The sequence below is a fragment of the Cynocephalus volans genome, chromosome 7, assembly GCF_027409185.1.
Source record: "Cynocephalus volans isolate mCynVol1 chromosome 7, mCynVol1.pri, whole genome shotgun sequence".
NCBI lineage: Eukaryota > Metazoa > Chordata > Mammalia > Dermoptera > Cynocephalidae > Cynocephalus > Cynocephalus volans.
The window spans coordinates 140,249,209-140,265,263 of record NC_084466.1 but is presented as its reverse complement, the minus strand read 5'-3'; the positions used below and the strand labels follow the sequence as shown (position 1 = coordinate 140,265,263).

Sequence of the window (16,055 nt, the reverse complement as noted above, 5' to 3'; positions counted from 1 at the left end):
GCAAATGTGGGGGAAAAAAAAAAAAGAAAAAGAAAAAGAAAAAGATACCCACAGGGTTGGTTCCTTCTGAGGGCTGAGAGGGAGAATCTGCTCCATGCCTCTCTCCTAGCATCTGGTGGTTTGTTGGTAATCTTTGGTGTTCTGTGGTTTGCAGACGTATCACACTGATCTCTGTCTTCATGCTCACTTGGTGCTCTCCTTGTGTGTACCATGTCTCCAAATTTCCTTCTTTTTTTTTTTTTTAATGATACTAGTCATACTGGATTAGGGACCCACCCTATTCCAATATGATCTCATTTTAATTAATTACATCTGCAATGCCCCTATTGCCAGATAAAATCACATTCTGAGGTACTGGGGATTAGGGTTTCAACATATGAAATTGGGGGGGGCACAATTTAACCCAATATGTTTCCACCATGTTTTCTTGCATTTAGTGTTTCTGACTACATCTAAGATCCATCCGGTCTGGGCCTGAATGCTGAAACCAGCTGCCTCCCTTTTTCCACTGCATGGGCTAGGAGGTTGGATGAGACCATCTCTAGGGTCTCTTCCATATAACTTTGTGATGCAGTGTGTGGAGCCTAGGAATCAGTCCTGCTGCCTGACTTCACATCACAGCCCACACTCACCTAGCTCAAGAACTCTGGGAAAGGGACTTAATCTCTGCAAACCTCAGGCTCTTCAATCAGTAAAATGAGGATAACAGTCCTTCACTGACTGGGTTGTAAGCTAGATACATAGCTCTGTAAATGTCAGTCAGTGTGACTGTTCCACCTTTTCAAAGATGTGAGGAGAAAAACCTGCCATAACCCCCAGAGTTCTCACCCTCTGGTGATAATTCAGCTCAACCTCTTCCCCCTGAGGTTCTTTCAAAAGAACATCAAGAGGGGGAAGAGTGCTTTGTTATCCTGTAAACAGGAATTCAAATTTGGTTCAGGGAACACAACGTATTTCTCTCTCTCCTCTAAAGCCAGATGTCATAAATTCTGAGCCAACTGCTTTTCTCCTAGGCAATGTGATTATGAAATACCTGTCCCCTTCAGTTCCCACTTATCTTTCTGGTATCTTGTTTTCTCTCTTACAATTTGATCTTTCTCACCATCTTTCAGATGTGGGCTGGAATCAGTCATTTTATTTACAGTCTCTTTCTTTTTGGCTCCATAAATTTGGGGAAATAGAACAGACATTTATTTCCCGCTTTCCAAGGTGCCACATCTTTAGTTCTTTCATGACTTTCCTACATAGTCTAATTTGGCTTGTCTAAATGCTAGGACTTCCAGTTCTTGCAGGTAGCAGAACCTATTTGATAGAGGTGTGTTAGGCCTTCAAGATCAAAACACGAGGAGGTGCAGATCAACTTTAAAAAATGTGATCACTTTCATTTAGTGCCAGGTGTTGTTCTAAGCACCAGAGCCATAACAATGAACAAGAGAGCCACCATCCCTGCTCTTGAGTGCACATTCTGGGGACATTTGTTCCTGCAGAAAATATACAATGAGAATTTACTACATGTCAGATATTGTTCATCATTAAACAAAACAGAAACAATACCTGCACTGATGGTTATGTTGTCTGTGGGGGTGGGGGAAAAAAGGGCAGAATACAATACACATAAATAAGTTTCTATATCATGTTAAAGGTGATAAATGCTATAGAAACACATAGAGCAGGGTAAGGGAGATTAGAATTTTGGAGGGGGTTTGCAATTTTTTTTTTTTGTCTTTTTCGTGACCGGTACTCAGCCAGTGAGCACACGGGCCATTCCTATATAGGATCCGAACCCGCAGCGGGAGCGTTGCTGCGCTCCCAGCGCCGCACTCTCCCGAGTGCGCCATGGGGTCGGCCCGGGTTTGCAATTTTAAGAAGGGTGGCCAAGGTAGGTCACATTGAGGAGGTGATACTTGAGCAAAGGCTTTAAAGACGATGAGGAAGGGAACCTCGATATTTTGGGGAGGAGAAAGTCCAAAGGCCCTGGGATATGAGTGTGTCCAGCTTTTTCAAGGATAGCAAGGAGGCCGGTTTAGCTGGAGTAGAGTGAGCAAGGTGAGAACAGTAGGAAATGAGGTTAGGGGCAGATGAAGCAGAGCTTTCACCCGAGTGAAATGAAGAACCACTGGATAAGGGCTGAGCAGAGAAGTGACCTGATCTCAGACTTTGAAGGATTGATCTGGCTGCAGTGTTTAGGCTAGACTGTGCAGGGTGGTGGCAGGGAGGCCAGAGTACCACACGGGCGAGGCGGTAGTGATGACACCAGAGGGGTGACGGGTGGAGATGGTCAGAAGTGGTTGGATTAGGGATCTATGTTGAAGACAGGGCCAACAGGATTTTCTGGCAGACTGGAGGTGGGGTGTGAAAGAGAAGCGGCAGGGATGACTCCAAGATTTTTGGCCTGAAAGAACGGACTAGCCATTGATTGAGACGGCGTAGCCTGGCTGAGAGCGTGTACGTTTCGTTTCCGAGCATTGGTCCAGGAGCTCCGTTCGGACTTGTTAAGTTTCAGGGGCCTATTAGCTATCCGAGTGGAGCGGGCAACTGGATTTTGAAGCTGTCTGGGGAAATAATTTTGGGGACATATCTAAAGCCTCAGGAAGTGAGACCCTGCCCCAAAGTCTCGAAGACCCTGTCGAAACTGTTTCAGAACTGGCCACGTCCCCTTCCTCTCAACCCTCCTAAAGGCCGGAACAGCCCTGGGACGGCAGCTCGTCACGCCGCAGCGCCTTCAGCCTGCCAAGCCCTTCTTTTCCCTCTTTGGGGAACGGCGAGAAAAACGGGCAGCACTGCCGGCGCGCCGCGGAACGACGTCCTTTCCGGAACTCACTACGGGGACACAGGCCACACCCGCCGGCCCCCCTGCCTCAGGCCCTCGTGCGGCGACCGTGAAGCCCGAGCCCCGGCGGGTAGGCGTGGCCTGGCAGGGGGCGGGGCCGCGGCGCGAGCGCACGTCATGGGCGGGGCGTGGCTGTTCCGGCGCGCGCGCCCGCCTGCCCTTCCGCGAGTGATCAGCTGGTCTGCGCTGCCCTGACGTGGGCCGGGGCACGTCACCGCCGAATGGCAGCCTCCAGAAAGCCACCGCGAGTAAGGTGAGGCGACTCTGCCGGGGAGCCGGCGTCCGGGCAGCGTGCGGCGCCGCCCTCCCGGACGCGCGTGTTGCACCCGAGAGGTCAGGGACGAGCGGGTAAAGAACGGCGGGTCGCCAACAGTGTCGGGTGAGGGTCCCGGCTCGCGGGAGCCCCCTGAGCGGGAGCAGGGGGAGGGAGCCATGCCGCCGGGCAAGATCCGGTTCCTTTCAGGCGGAGCCGCGGGCACCTGGGGCAGCCCGAGTCCGATCCAGGACGAATGTGCCCGCGAAACTGCAGCTCTCGGCCCGAGGGGGTGGTGGCCGTCGCCGCCCCCCGACCCCGCAGGAAGGCCCTGCTGTTGCAGGAAGTTGGTCCCTATTGGCTCCTCCCTAGTCCAGGGAGGTGGGCGAGCCCCTGCACACCCCTCTCTTCCCTAGGAATCTAATCCTCAAGTTACAACCCTGAAGATACTGACACCTGCAATTTGCTTTACTGATGTCATCGTCACAAAGACAGGCAGCCGGGGGCTCTTCCCCACCCAAATGGCTATAGAGGCATTTTAAGGGAATATAGTATAACTGCCAGGAAAATCCCACCAGTAGCCTGCTCTAGGCTTTTCTTGGGCACCGAGAGGTGAGAAGGATAATCCTCGGTCCTCACATTAAACATGCTTTAGTTAATTCTACCCCCACCACCATGGTACACTTATTATCAGAGCAGCTAACAAAGTGGGAAACAGAGAGATGCTCGGAGTTCACAGAGGTCAGAAGCCAGAAGCCAAACACTCCCTGGCGATCCACAGGGGTCACCCACTCTCTAATCGGTTGAGACTTGAGTGAACTCACTTGGCAACGTGGCCAGGCTTACTTGCTGAACACAGACCATGGCTTGTGCTTGTGAGTAGACAGATCCCGAGCCCACCTGGCCTCGACTTGGCCTTGCCACAGCATGTTAGGGGTGAGCAGAGAACCAGACCTGCCCTGTAGAAGGTTGTGATGAGGAGTGGCAAACCTCCATGTGGAAGAAGCTTACTGTAAGTTAAGTGCTGGAAATGCAGTCGGGCAAGTGGATAATGATGAGTTAGGCTATAGGCTGAGAGGTAGCCTTTGAAGACCAAGGTGGTCTTTGCTAGATTCACAGAATCACAACATTTTAGGGGCAGAAGAGTCAACAGCTGCTGGTAGAGCCTTCTTACCATACCCAAGAATCTACTAGAAAGGCTGTGAGAGGGGAGGCTGTTTACCCCAGTATTTTAGTCTGTTTTGTGTTGCTATAACAGAATTACCTGAGACTGGGTAATTTATAAAGAAGAGAGGTTTATTTGGCTTATGATTCTGGAACAGCTGCATCTGGCACGGGCCTCAGTCTGCTTCTACTCATGGCGGAAAGCGGCAGGCAGCCGGTGGGTACAAGCAGATCACATGGCGAGAGGAAGCAAGAGAGAGAGAGGGGAGGTGCCAGCGTCATTTAAACAATCAGCTCTCTCAGGAACTAATAGAGCCAGATCTCACTCACTACCCCTCCTCCCCCAGGGAGAGCATTAATCCATTCGTGAGGGATCTGCCCCCATGATTCAATCATTTGCCAACACTGCCACATTGGAGATCAAATTTCCACATGAGTTTTGGAGGGGACAACACATCCAAACTCCATCACCCAGACACCTCTCCTAGTGGTAGAATTTGAGGGCCATCCAGTGTAAAAGAGGACTTCTTTCAGTTTAGGTGCTGGAAACTGAACTCAAGTTGATTTAGGTAAAATGGGGTTGAGGTGGCTTGTAGTATAGCCAAGTCCAGGAACAGCAGCACTGGCTGGCATCCGACTTGGCTTCCCTTTTGTATCTCTTGGCTCTGATTTCTTCAGTGTTGGCTTCATTCTCAGGCAGACTTTCTCCTTATGGCAGGTTATGACAGTCTTAGGCTAATAGCCCCAGCAGAAGTAGAGTCTTCTTCCCTACTGGTTGGTGGAGAAGTCCCAGATCTGATTCGTTCTTATGTCTGTCTATACTTGAATCAGTTATTGTGGTCAGAAAGATGAATTGACCAGGCCTGGGTCCCAGAACTCAGTGGACGAGTGGGTGAGACTCATCTCCAACCACTTGGACTGAAATGGAGAAGGGACATTTCAGAAGGAAAACCAAGGTACCCATCAAAAGAAGGAGGGATGGATTCTGGGTAGGCAAATACAACATCACTTACTTTCCCATTCTAGAACTTTTTCCATTTTATCCTGTCTCATTTCACTAGGTGAGACTGAGTATCTTGGTCTTTGTTTTGTCCCATCCTCAGCACTAGACATGTATGATTTTCATCATGGACTGTGGGTGAGTGGGGGTGATTGGGTATTTAGAACCCTGCTGGGATATCTTTTAAAAAGAGAAAGGGAGAAAAATGTGTAGTTTTTAGTAGTTTGTCATATCCATCTTGTACAAAGATTGAACAAGAAGTGCTCTGCATGCTTCTTACCCATGGTGTGGCTCATCATGACGTTGAGAAGGTGTAGGCTGAAGGAGTCTGGTAGGGGCAGAACATTGAGCTGGCAGTTGGGAGCACTGGACTCTTGTTTTAGCTCTGTCACCAATTAGCCTTGAGTTCTTGAACAAGTCATTTGATCTCTGCTTCTCAGTTTCTTTGTCTAGAGGAGGGAGTTGAGTTAGGTGGTCGCTGAGGTACATTCTTCCAGCTCTAACATTTAATGATAGTCCTGCTTTGACAGGGAGCTTGAGAATGTTAACTGTCCAAGTAAGTGAAGGGTGGATGGATGTTGGACTCTGCAGAGATCAGAGAAAGACAAGAGCAAAGCAACTGTAGTGTTTAGCTGCTTCATGGCTCCTTTGATTCTGAAGGAGGTAGTCATGCTCACATAGAGGGCTTGAGCTCACCTGTCAGACCCGGTTTCTGGTTTTGGTTTTGCAGATACTGAGGTGTATGGCCTATGGTAGTGTATCTTTGTCTCTTATTCTGTAAAGTGAGTGAATAGGACTACCTCTGGATAACTTCCTTCTACCTCTCTAGTCCTGTGTCTGAACCACTCGTTGGGACCAGTTAGCTTTATATATGTAGATAGGAATTAACTTCTTTCACTCACCATCTTGTAAACTTATATATGAAGTTATGGGAAATTGGGTGAGAATGAGACTTGTATTTCTGTAGAAGAAAAAGAGGTATCTTATTTTGTAAAATTTATTACAGCTTTATTGAGATACAATGCACACACCACACAATTCATCTATTAAAGTGTACAATTCAGTAGTTATGAGTACTTTCAGAGTTGTACAACTATCACCACAATCAATTTTAGGACATTTTCATCACTACAAAAAGAAATACTGTACGCATTAGCAGTAACTCCTCATTTCCCCCAACCTCACCTAGTCCGTGGCAACCACTACTCTACTTTCTGTCTGTATTAGATTTGCCTATTCTGGACATGAAATGTAAATGGAATCGTACACCGTGTGGTTTTTTGTGATGGGCTTTTCCCCTTAGCATGATGCCTTCAAAGTTCACTTATGTTTTAGGTGTGATTTCTTTAATGTTATTTTTTGCCAAATAATATTCCATTGTATGGATAGACTACTTTTTTTGATCCATTCATCAGTTGATGGGCATCTGGGTTGTTTCTACTTTTTGGCTATTACAAATAATACAACTATGAATATGTGTTATGAGAATATGTTTTCAGTTTTTTTGAGTATAAATCTAGGAGTGTAATTGCTGGGTTATGTGGTAACTCTGTGTTTAATCTTTTAAGGAACTGTCAGACTGTTTTCCAAAGCTACCACACACCATTTTACATTCCTACCAGCAATATCTGAGGATTCTAATTTTTCCACATTTTCACCCATACTTGTTCTTGTCTGTCTTTATTGATTATAACCTTCCTAGTGGGTGTGAAGTGGTTGGTACCTCACTGTGGTTTTTTGATTTGCATTTCCCTAAAGACTAATGCTGTTGAGCATCTTTTCATGTGTTTCTTGGCCATTCGTATATCTCTGTTGGAGAAATGTCTGTACAGATTCTTAGCCATTTTAAAATTAGGTTGTCTTTTTATTGTTGAGTTGTAATCGTTCTTTATATATTCTGGATACTGGACTCTTACCAGATTTGCAAATATTTTTTTTTTCCATCCTGGGAGTTGTCTTTCCACTTTCTTGATGGTATCCTTTGAAATACAAAAGCTTTTAGTTTTGATAAAATCCAGTGTATCTATTTTTTATTTTATTGCTTGTGATTTTGATGTTGTATCTTAAGAAATTATTGCCTAATCCACGGTCAGGCAGATTTATGCTTGTGTTTTCTTTTAAGAGTTTTATAGTTTAGCTCCCATGTTTATATCTATGATGCATTTTGAGTTAATTTTTGTGTATGGTGAGGTGGGTCTAACTTCATTCTCCTGCATGTGGATGTCCAGTTGTCCCAGCACCTTTTGTTGAAGAGACTGTTCTTTCCCAATTGGGTGGTCTTGGCACTCTTGTCAAAAATCAGATGACAGTAAATGTGAGGGTTTATTTCTGGACTTTAGTTTTATTTTATTGATCTGTAAGTCTATCCTTATGCCAGTGCTACACTGTCTTGATTACTGTAGTTTTATATTTAGTTTTAAAATCGGGAAGAGTGAGTTCTTTTCAAGATTGTTTTGGCTATTCTGGGTCCCTTGTATTTCCATATGAATTTTAGAATCTGTTTGTCAATTTCTGCATAGAAGCCACCTGCAATTTTGATGGGGAAGGCATTGAATCTGTAGATAAGTTTAGGAAGTATTGCCACCTTAATAATATTAAATCTTCCAGTCCATGAACATGGAATCTTTTCACTTATTTATGTCTTCTTTAATTTTTTTCAACAATCTTTTGTAGTTTTCATGGTATACATTCTGCACTTCTTTTATTAAAATATTTACAGGAACCAACCTTGTATTCCAGGGATAAATCTGACTTGAGATAGTGTATGATCCTTTTTATATTTAAAAATATTTAAATCATTTTGTTAAAATATTTATTCCTAAGTATTTTATTGTTTTTGATGCTAGTGTAAAAGGACTTCTTTTTGAAGTTTTCTTTAAAAAAATTTTTTTTTAATTGAAACATAATTGATTGTACATATCTGTGGGGCACAGTGTTGAATATTAATACCTGTGTGTGCAATATGTGATGCTCAAATCACCATAATAGTATATTCGACCTTACACATTGTAATTATTTTTTGGGGCCCTTTACCAATTTATTGCTAACCACCCCCTCCTTTCCCACCTCTGTTGGCCTCAGTTCTGTTCTCTCCTTTTGAAAGGTCAACGAATTACTGTGATTATTGTGTCTTTCTTTTTAAAATTTATTTGTTAATTTTTTTAGTGCCCATTTATGAGTGAGGGCACATGGTATTTTTCTTTGTGTGCCTGGCTTATTTCATTTCACATAATTTTCTCCAAGTTCATACATGTTGCTGCAAATGGCAGAATTCCCCCCCCCCCTTTTTTATTGCATTGTGTATGTATACTACATTTTCCTTATCCAGTCATCCATCCACGGACATTTAGTTTGGTTCCAACTCTTGGCTATTGTAAATAGAGCTTTGATATACATGGGAGTGCAGGTTTTCCTTCTACATGATTATTTCCATTCTTTGGATGTATACCCAGCAGTGGGATTGTTGGGTCCTATGGTAGTTCTATCTGTAGTTGTTTGAGAAACCTTCATACTGTTTTCCATAAAGACTGTACTAATTTACAGTCACACCAACAGAGTAGAAAGGTTCTCCTTTCTCTGCATCCTCGCCAGCATTTGTTATTCTCTGTCTTTTTGATAATGGCTAATCTAACTGGGGTGAAATGATATCTCAGTGTGGTTTTGATTTGCATTTCCCTGATGCTTAGTGATGTTCAGCATTTTTTCATGTGTCTGTTGGCCATTTGTATATCTTCATTTGAGAAATGCCTGTTCAGGTCTTTTGCCCATTTTTAAATCAGGTTACTTTTTTTTTTTCTAAGTTGTTTGAGTTCTTTGTATATTCTGGATATTAATCCCTTGGATGCATAGTCTGCAAATATTTTCTCCTGTTCTGTAGGTTGTCTTTTTGCTCTGTTTCTTTTGCTGTGCAGAAGCTTTTTAGTTTGATATAATCCCATTTGTTTATTTTTTGTTTTGTTGCCTGTGCTTTTGGGGTCTTATTCATAAAGTCTTTGCCCAGTTCTGCTTCCTGAAGTGTTTCCCTTATGTTTTCTTTTAAGTGTTTTATAGTTCAGGTCTTATATTTAAGTTTTTAATCCATTTTGCATTGATTTTGGTATACAGTGAGAGGTACAGATCTAGTTTTCTTTCTTCTACATATGGATGTCCAGTTTTCCCAGGACCTAAATTGACTTTTCTTAAAATCATTTTTGGATTATTCATTGCATGGGACAGAAAAAAATAGATTTTGTATATTGATTTTATATCCCGCATTCTTAATGAAGTCATTTATTAGCTCCAATTTTTTGTTTGGATTCTTTAGGATTTTCTGTATTCAAGATAATGAATGCCATTTGCAAATAGAGATAGTTTTTCTTTTGTAATGTAGTGCCTTTTGTTTCATTTTCTTGCCTAATTGCCATGGATAGAACCTTAGGTACAATGTTGAATAGAAGTGGCAAAAGTAATCATCCCTGTCCTGTTCCTGATAGCAGAGGAAAGCATTCAGTCTTTCAACATTAAGGATGATGTTAGCTGTGGGTTTTATAATACTTTATCAGGTTTAGGAATTTCTTTTCTTCTAGTTTGCTAAATACTTTTATCACAAAATGGTGTTGGATTTTGTCAAATGCTTTTTCTGTGTCTGTTGAGATGATCATGCAATTTTTGGTTTTTATTCTATTGAAATGGTGTATTACATTAATTGATTTTCATATGTTGAACCAACTTTATATTCCTGGGATAAATCCCACTTGGTGATGGCATATGACCCTTTTTATATTGTTGCTGGATTCAGTTTGCTGGTATTTTGTTGAGGATATTTGCATTTACATTTATAAGAGATATTGGGATGTCTTACTTTTTATGAAAGGATATATGGTTCCCCCAGTTAACATCTAATTCTGTCCAGTGAAACTAAAGTAGAAGCCATATGAGAGCAGGCCTGGAGTGATTGGTAAAAATGTCTGGTCTTCTGTCTGGCCATGTGGTAGACTGAGCTAATGTCGACGTCCCAGCCTCTACCAACACATAAAAATGTGGTTAAATTACAAACTTATAAATATAAATTGTAACTCAATTACCTTTAAGGTCATAGCTGAATAAAATCCCAAACTCTTTCTATGGCTTACTGTAGGTCCCCTGGTGCCTCTTTGATTTTATCTCCTAACCACTTACCTTCCCATCCCCTGGCACTCAAATACACTGGCCGCCTTGCTTTTCCTCAAGTATACCAGGCATACTCCTGCCTCATTGCCTTTGCACTTGCCATTCTCTTTCTCTGGGGTGTTCTTCCCCTAGCCGTTCTCATGGCTTGCTCCCTCACTTGTTTGCTCCCTCATTTGTTATCAGAGAGGCTTTTCCTGTCTACCCCACATGAAATAACCCTTCCCCTTAACCGCCCTGACACTCTCTTCTCTTTGCTCTGCTTTACTTTTTTCCCATAGACCATGTACTGATTGCCTGACATTTGTGTGCTTGTTTTACCTCCTCTCTCCTCTATCCTCCTCACTACCTCCCCTGTCCCGTGTAAAATTCTTGAAGTCAGGAATGTTGTCTGTTTTGTTCACTGTTATGTCTAGAATAGGGTGTGGATTATGAAAGGTACTCAATAAATATTCTTTGAATGAACTTGAAAGAGAAATCCACAGGTGTTGGAAATTTAGAGGGAACTTAAAGCCCGAATGGTACATTGGTGGTAAGCTGAGCCTGAGAAGGTTATCAGGTGCAGATGTGGGTCTTCACACTTGGAGTCTGGGTATTAGACTGTCTCCATATGGGGTCAGGAAGCTTGTGCACAAATCTTCTGGTTAAGAAATTAATGTGAAAATTAGTCTCAGAAGCAAATAATAGTGACAGTAATGCTTTTACAAACTAGGACACATCTTATTCTCATAGATAAATAGTCTCTACTGAAGATAAGTTCCTAACAAAAGGTTACAAAGCATACAAGGAATGAGCCAGTAAGAGGGAGATGCAGCAGACCCAGCAAGCTGGACGGTTATTATTCCAAGACTTTCTAATGGAAAGTCTGAAATAAATTATAAAATAAGGGGTTAAAATGCTTAAAGCACTAAGAGAAAGAATGGAACTCAAAGTAAAAGAATCAGACACCATAAAGAAAGCAAAGACAAATGTGAAAAAGAACCAGGTAAAAGTGGTGCAAGTGAAAAATGTAGTCTTTGAAAATAAAATCTTCTTCATCTGGTTAAACAGGAGATTAGACATAACTGAAGAGAATTCATGAACAGTAAGCTAGAACTGAGAAGATTAGTCTGTCATCATGATGTTTTACACCTGCAAGTTTTATCTGAAATGTTTATTCCATCACTGATATTGGGGTGAGAGTTCTTCTGACTCATTTATGAAAACTGCTAAATCAAGTTGATGTCCTCCTGACTGAGCCTTGCCACATTTACTGCGGTCAAAGTCTACAATATCCTGTTCTCTCTCATTCTAAGGGCGAATTACCAGGATTTTCAGCTGAGAAATTTAAGAATAATTGAACCTAACGAGGTGACTCACTCAGGAGACACAGGTGTGGAAACAGGTAAAATTTTGTCTGTAAATTAGATAGAACATCTAACAAGGATTTTAGGTCTCCCCACCCCATCCCTGAGTTGGGTGAGAAGAGTGGGTAAGGAATTGGTAATTGATCATGGCTGGGGGTGAGGGAGTATCTGGAAGTTAAAAACCATTTTGTCCTTTGGCTTCCTGGGTGGTTGATTCCTGTTTCTATATATTTACCACTTTTTTAAGGTAATAAATTAGAGAATTATAGGTTTTTTTTGCATTTCCCACTTTTGTGGGTGGTGATGGTGGTGGAGGAGATAGGTTATTATAGAAAATGTACTATTCTTGTTTTTCTAATCTTGTTCTCTGTGTCTAATACAGTCCTTTATTGATTACTTTAGAAATTAGCTTTTAACTTTCATTATAAGATGATGAAAGGAGAAAAGTTTATAATATATTATTGTGCTTTATTATTTGAGTGTGCATTTAGGAAAATTATTTTGGGAAAAGTTTCTGGGACCATTCCTTCTTCCCAGAACTGGTTAATTGTCTGATGGGTTGCCAAAAACCTGAAATCTGAAAAGTGGTGTATTACTATTTCTGTCTCATGTAAACCAGTGCTTTTCTGTGGACTGCTCAAGAGAAACACAGCATTTCCTTTCAGCTGACTGAAAAATTAATCCCTTGAAATGCATGAGAAACTATGACTATCTAATCTCTCTTTGGAAGATCAGTGCTATAACTGTGTGCAATTTTAGGTCCTTTTTCTTTAAAAATATAGAGGTATCCAGCACATTTTGGGCCATATTAGGAGGTAGGAGAGGAAGGAGGAATAGGAAAAAGAGGAAGTAAAGAAAGAGAAAAGATAGAATCATCAAATTTAGAGTTGGAAGAGAACTTTTCTTTCTTTTTATTATATATGAGGAGATAGAGGTAGAGAGCTTCAGTCGTTTGAGATTGTAGATCCCAGCTGGAAACTGGAGCTCACTTGTTTTGATTCTGTTGGTCTTAGGACACTTTAAGCCTCTATTAAGTCCCCTAGATAATATGGTTTAATAGAGCATGGATTGGGAATTGGATAGACCTTGGGTCTTAGATCCCAATGATCTAGCTGTCTTGGGCCAGTACTTAATTCCTTTTAACTCTCCTATTCTTTATGTGAAAAATGGGAATAGTGAAACCTCCTTGGAGGATTATCATGAGAATTAACTGCTAATGTATGTAAAGCCCTTGGCCCTCCCTCAGCTGTGTAACAGAGAAACAAACTGCTACTGCTAAAGCTATTGATGCTGGAAGAGCATCTGTGCATGTGCTAAGATGCTGAAATTGGAGTAAACTAGCCCCTTCTATTCTTAGAACAAGATGTGTAGCAGATGGCACTTCAGATCCAGATTCAAGTATTTTTTGAGCTCCTACAATATATTTGACGCAGTGCATGGTGCTTTCATACACGTTATCATGTTTAATTATAGCCACCCAGTGAGGTAAATGTGGTATACTGTTCATGTACAAGCAGTGAAAAGTCTTGTTTGTGAAAAATGCAGAAGGTTTGGGAACTTATTTTTAAAAGCAGACCCACATATGCAAAAGACTTTTAAATGAGTCATTCTCTTTAAGGCATGATTTAAAAATATCTGGCAGTGTATAGGCTAATGCTACATCATGGACTCAGCCTGTTGCTCTTGGCTTCCCACTTTCCTGCACATTCTGTTTAGCTCTTGGCTACTTTTAACATTTCTGAAAAGTAATAGGATGTGGAATGAGCAGATGTTATAATACTGCATCTTCTAAGATCCTAGCTTTCTTCTTTCACCGAAGATTCATTACTGTTTATTATGCTGGGGTCTATGAAAAGATCTTAGGCACAACTTTGTGACATTCTTTTGGCCATCTTCCAGTGAGCATATGTATGTGTTAGGTGCTGGGCTAGATAAATGCATACAGAGGTGACATGGTCCCTGCCTTAAGGAGAAGCAGAAAACTCACCTGTTACACCATTTATCACATTGCATTTATGGTTAGTTAATTGTGTATCTAATTCTAATAACTGCAGACACTTCCATAACATTTACTATGTGCCAGGCACTGTTTCTAAGTGCTTTATATATAGCAACTCCTTTAATCCTCATAACAAAGACCTCATGAGGGTGACCAGCCACAACTTTCACTTCCTCCATCTTGGCTGCCTTTTCAACCGCCACCACCTCAAATGGCTTGGATTTAGAATTGTGCCAATATTGCCCTCTCCTCAGCTCCAGCTGCTCACCCATTCAGTGACTTTCAAGGCCTGTTGTCCTCGTGGCCACAGCTGCCTTGGCCACCATGGCTCATTGTATTCACCTCAATGATAGCTGCCTCCACTGCCATAGCTTCTTGCCTCAGCCATGGCCTGTTGCTATCATGGGTACCTTTACTGGTGCTGTTACCTTTTCTGATGCTGCCACTGCCCTTGCCACATCCTAACAGTTGGCTGTGGTATTGGGAATTCTTTAATCATGTCTCATGTAGGTGACAGAGAAGTGGCTGCATTTGACCAAGGACACCAACCAAATGTGATGTGCATGAAGGATGAGGAGGAAGGTAGAGGGGAAGTGTTAAGAGTGGTGATAGGAGCAGGTGGCAACATGGAGGGAAGTATGAAAATGCCACTGTAGTAGATACATTGAGACTGATGGTGCCGACGATTCTGAGGAGGGGTCAGTCAAGAGGAGGAATGTGATGATGAGGCGGGTGATGGTGTTGAAGTTCTGGTTATGGTGACCGGAGACAGAGGAGGTCTTTGACCCAGGCCCACTTTGCCTTTGATGGTGTTCAGTTTGTAATCGAGGATTTTGTGCTTACCGTTGATTATGGTGACTTTATTGATGAAGTTAGTGACTGATAAGGTTGATATATACTGTGTCAGTGCTATAAACACGCCGTTAGTACCACCAAAACCCTTGAGTCAGACTGTGCCCAAAGAGAAGCCAAATTCTCAACACCACACTCTCCCGAGTGAGCCACGGGCCGGCCCGAGAAGCCAAATTCTATAAGGAAATTAATGTTCTTGAAAGAAAGTATATTGGACTCAATCATACATATGCTTTTTAAAATTCCAGATGCTCAGGCTGCACTCCAGACCAATTAAATCAGAAGTTCCCCAGGTAGTTCTAATATGCAGCCAAGGTTGAAATACTGCTCCAAAGAAGCCTTCAGTTTTGCTTGACTCTTTTAAAGAATGTTAACTTGCTCAGAAATATGGTTCAGAAACATGAGAAATCTATTCTGAAGCTCTTGAAAGATATCACAGTAAAATTTTCAGATTCTGACAAGCTTATGAGGTCACAATAATCTTCATTTTGAGGTGTTGATATATATTCTTAGATCAGACCTTATACTTCCAATCTCTTTCTCTGACAGGTGAGAAATTATAGGCTCAGTAGATCAGACAAAAGGAAAGGATTCCCCTCTGAATAGTATTCAGAAGCAGATGCAGTGCAAGGAACATGGACCTGCTTGAATCATGAGTAGGACAGTGTCCAGGGACTCTCCCTTTGAGTATTCTGTACTTCCAAGACTCCTGAGGTAGAGCCCAGAGGCCTGAGCTGAAGTTGCCCTTGCTGCAGATGGTGAAAGGGCCACTTTTTCAGTGAGTCCTAAGATCAGTATGGTACCTTACTAGAAAATCTATTGGAGATAACCATAACAACTGAGGTATAGAAGCCCAAGTGCTGGTGATAATAAAGGGGAAGAAGCAAACAAAAATGTTAAAGAAAAAAACCAAAAAGGATCCATACCCAGCAGGGGATAAGCCACAGTGAGTCAGGATATCAATCCTTGAAGATAACCTGAATATAATTGCCTCTGTAACTTTCCATTATGTATATAGCATTGTGCATTAGAACGTTTTTGGTTAAATAAAAAATTTTTTAAAAATTTGTTTTAAAAATGAGTTGGCAAAATCCAAAACACTCACAGCACCAGATGATGGTGAGGGTGTGGAGCAATAAGAACTCTCATTCATTGCTGGTGGGAATGCAAAGTGTTATAGCCACTTTGGAAGACAGTGTGGAAGTTCCTTACCAGATTAAACAAACTCTTAACATTTGATCCAGCAAATATACTCCTTGGTATTTACCCATATGAATTGATGTCTATATCCATACAAAAACCTACACAGGGATGTTTATAGCAGCTTTATTCATAATTACCAAAACATGTAAACAACCTAGGTGGCCTTCAGTAGGTGAATGGGTAAATAAACTGTGGCACAGCCAGATAATGGAATATTATTCTGGGCTAAAAAGAAATGAGCTATCAAGCCATGAAAAGACATG

The 16,055-nt window shown here is 41.9% G+C and overlaps 1 protein-coding gene across 7 annotated transcripts in view; it reads left to right on the top strand.

The window, feature by feature from the left end:
• Positions 1–2,997: 2,997 nt before the first annotated feature.
• Positions 2,998–16,055, top strand: part of XPNPEP1 (X-prolyl aminopeptidase 1) — a 55,507-nt gene continuing 42,449 nt past the window's right edge. For 2 of the 7 annotated variants that reach the window (XM_063101862.1, XM_063101864.1), the window contains exons 1-2: positions 3,002–3,083; positions 11,688–11,776. In XM_063101862.1, the coding sequence (XP_062957932.1) occupies positions 3,052–3,083; positions 11,688–11,776 (121 nt within the window). In that variant the 5' untranslated portion in view covers positions 3,002–3,051. Of the gene's footprint in view, positions 3,084–3,108; positions 3,210–11,687; positions 11,777–16,055 lie in introns of those variants that run through there. The other 5 variants (XM_063101863.1, XM_063101869.1, XM_063101865.1 and 2 more) reach the window with 5 other exon arrangements.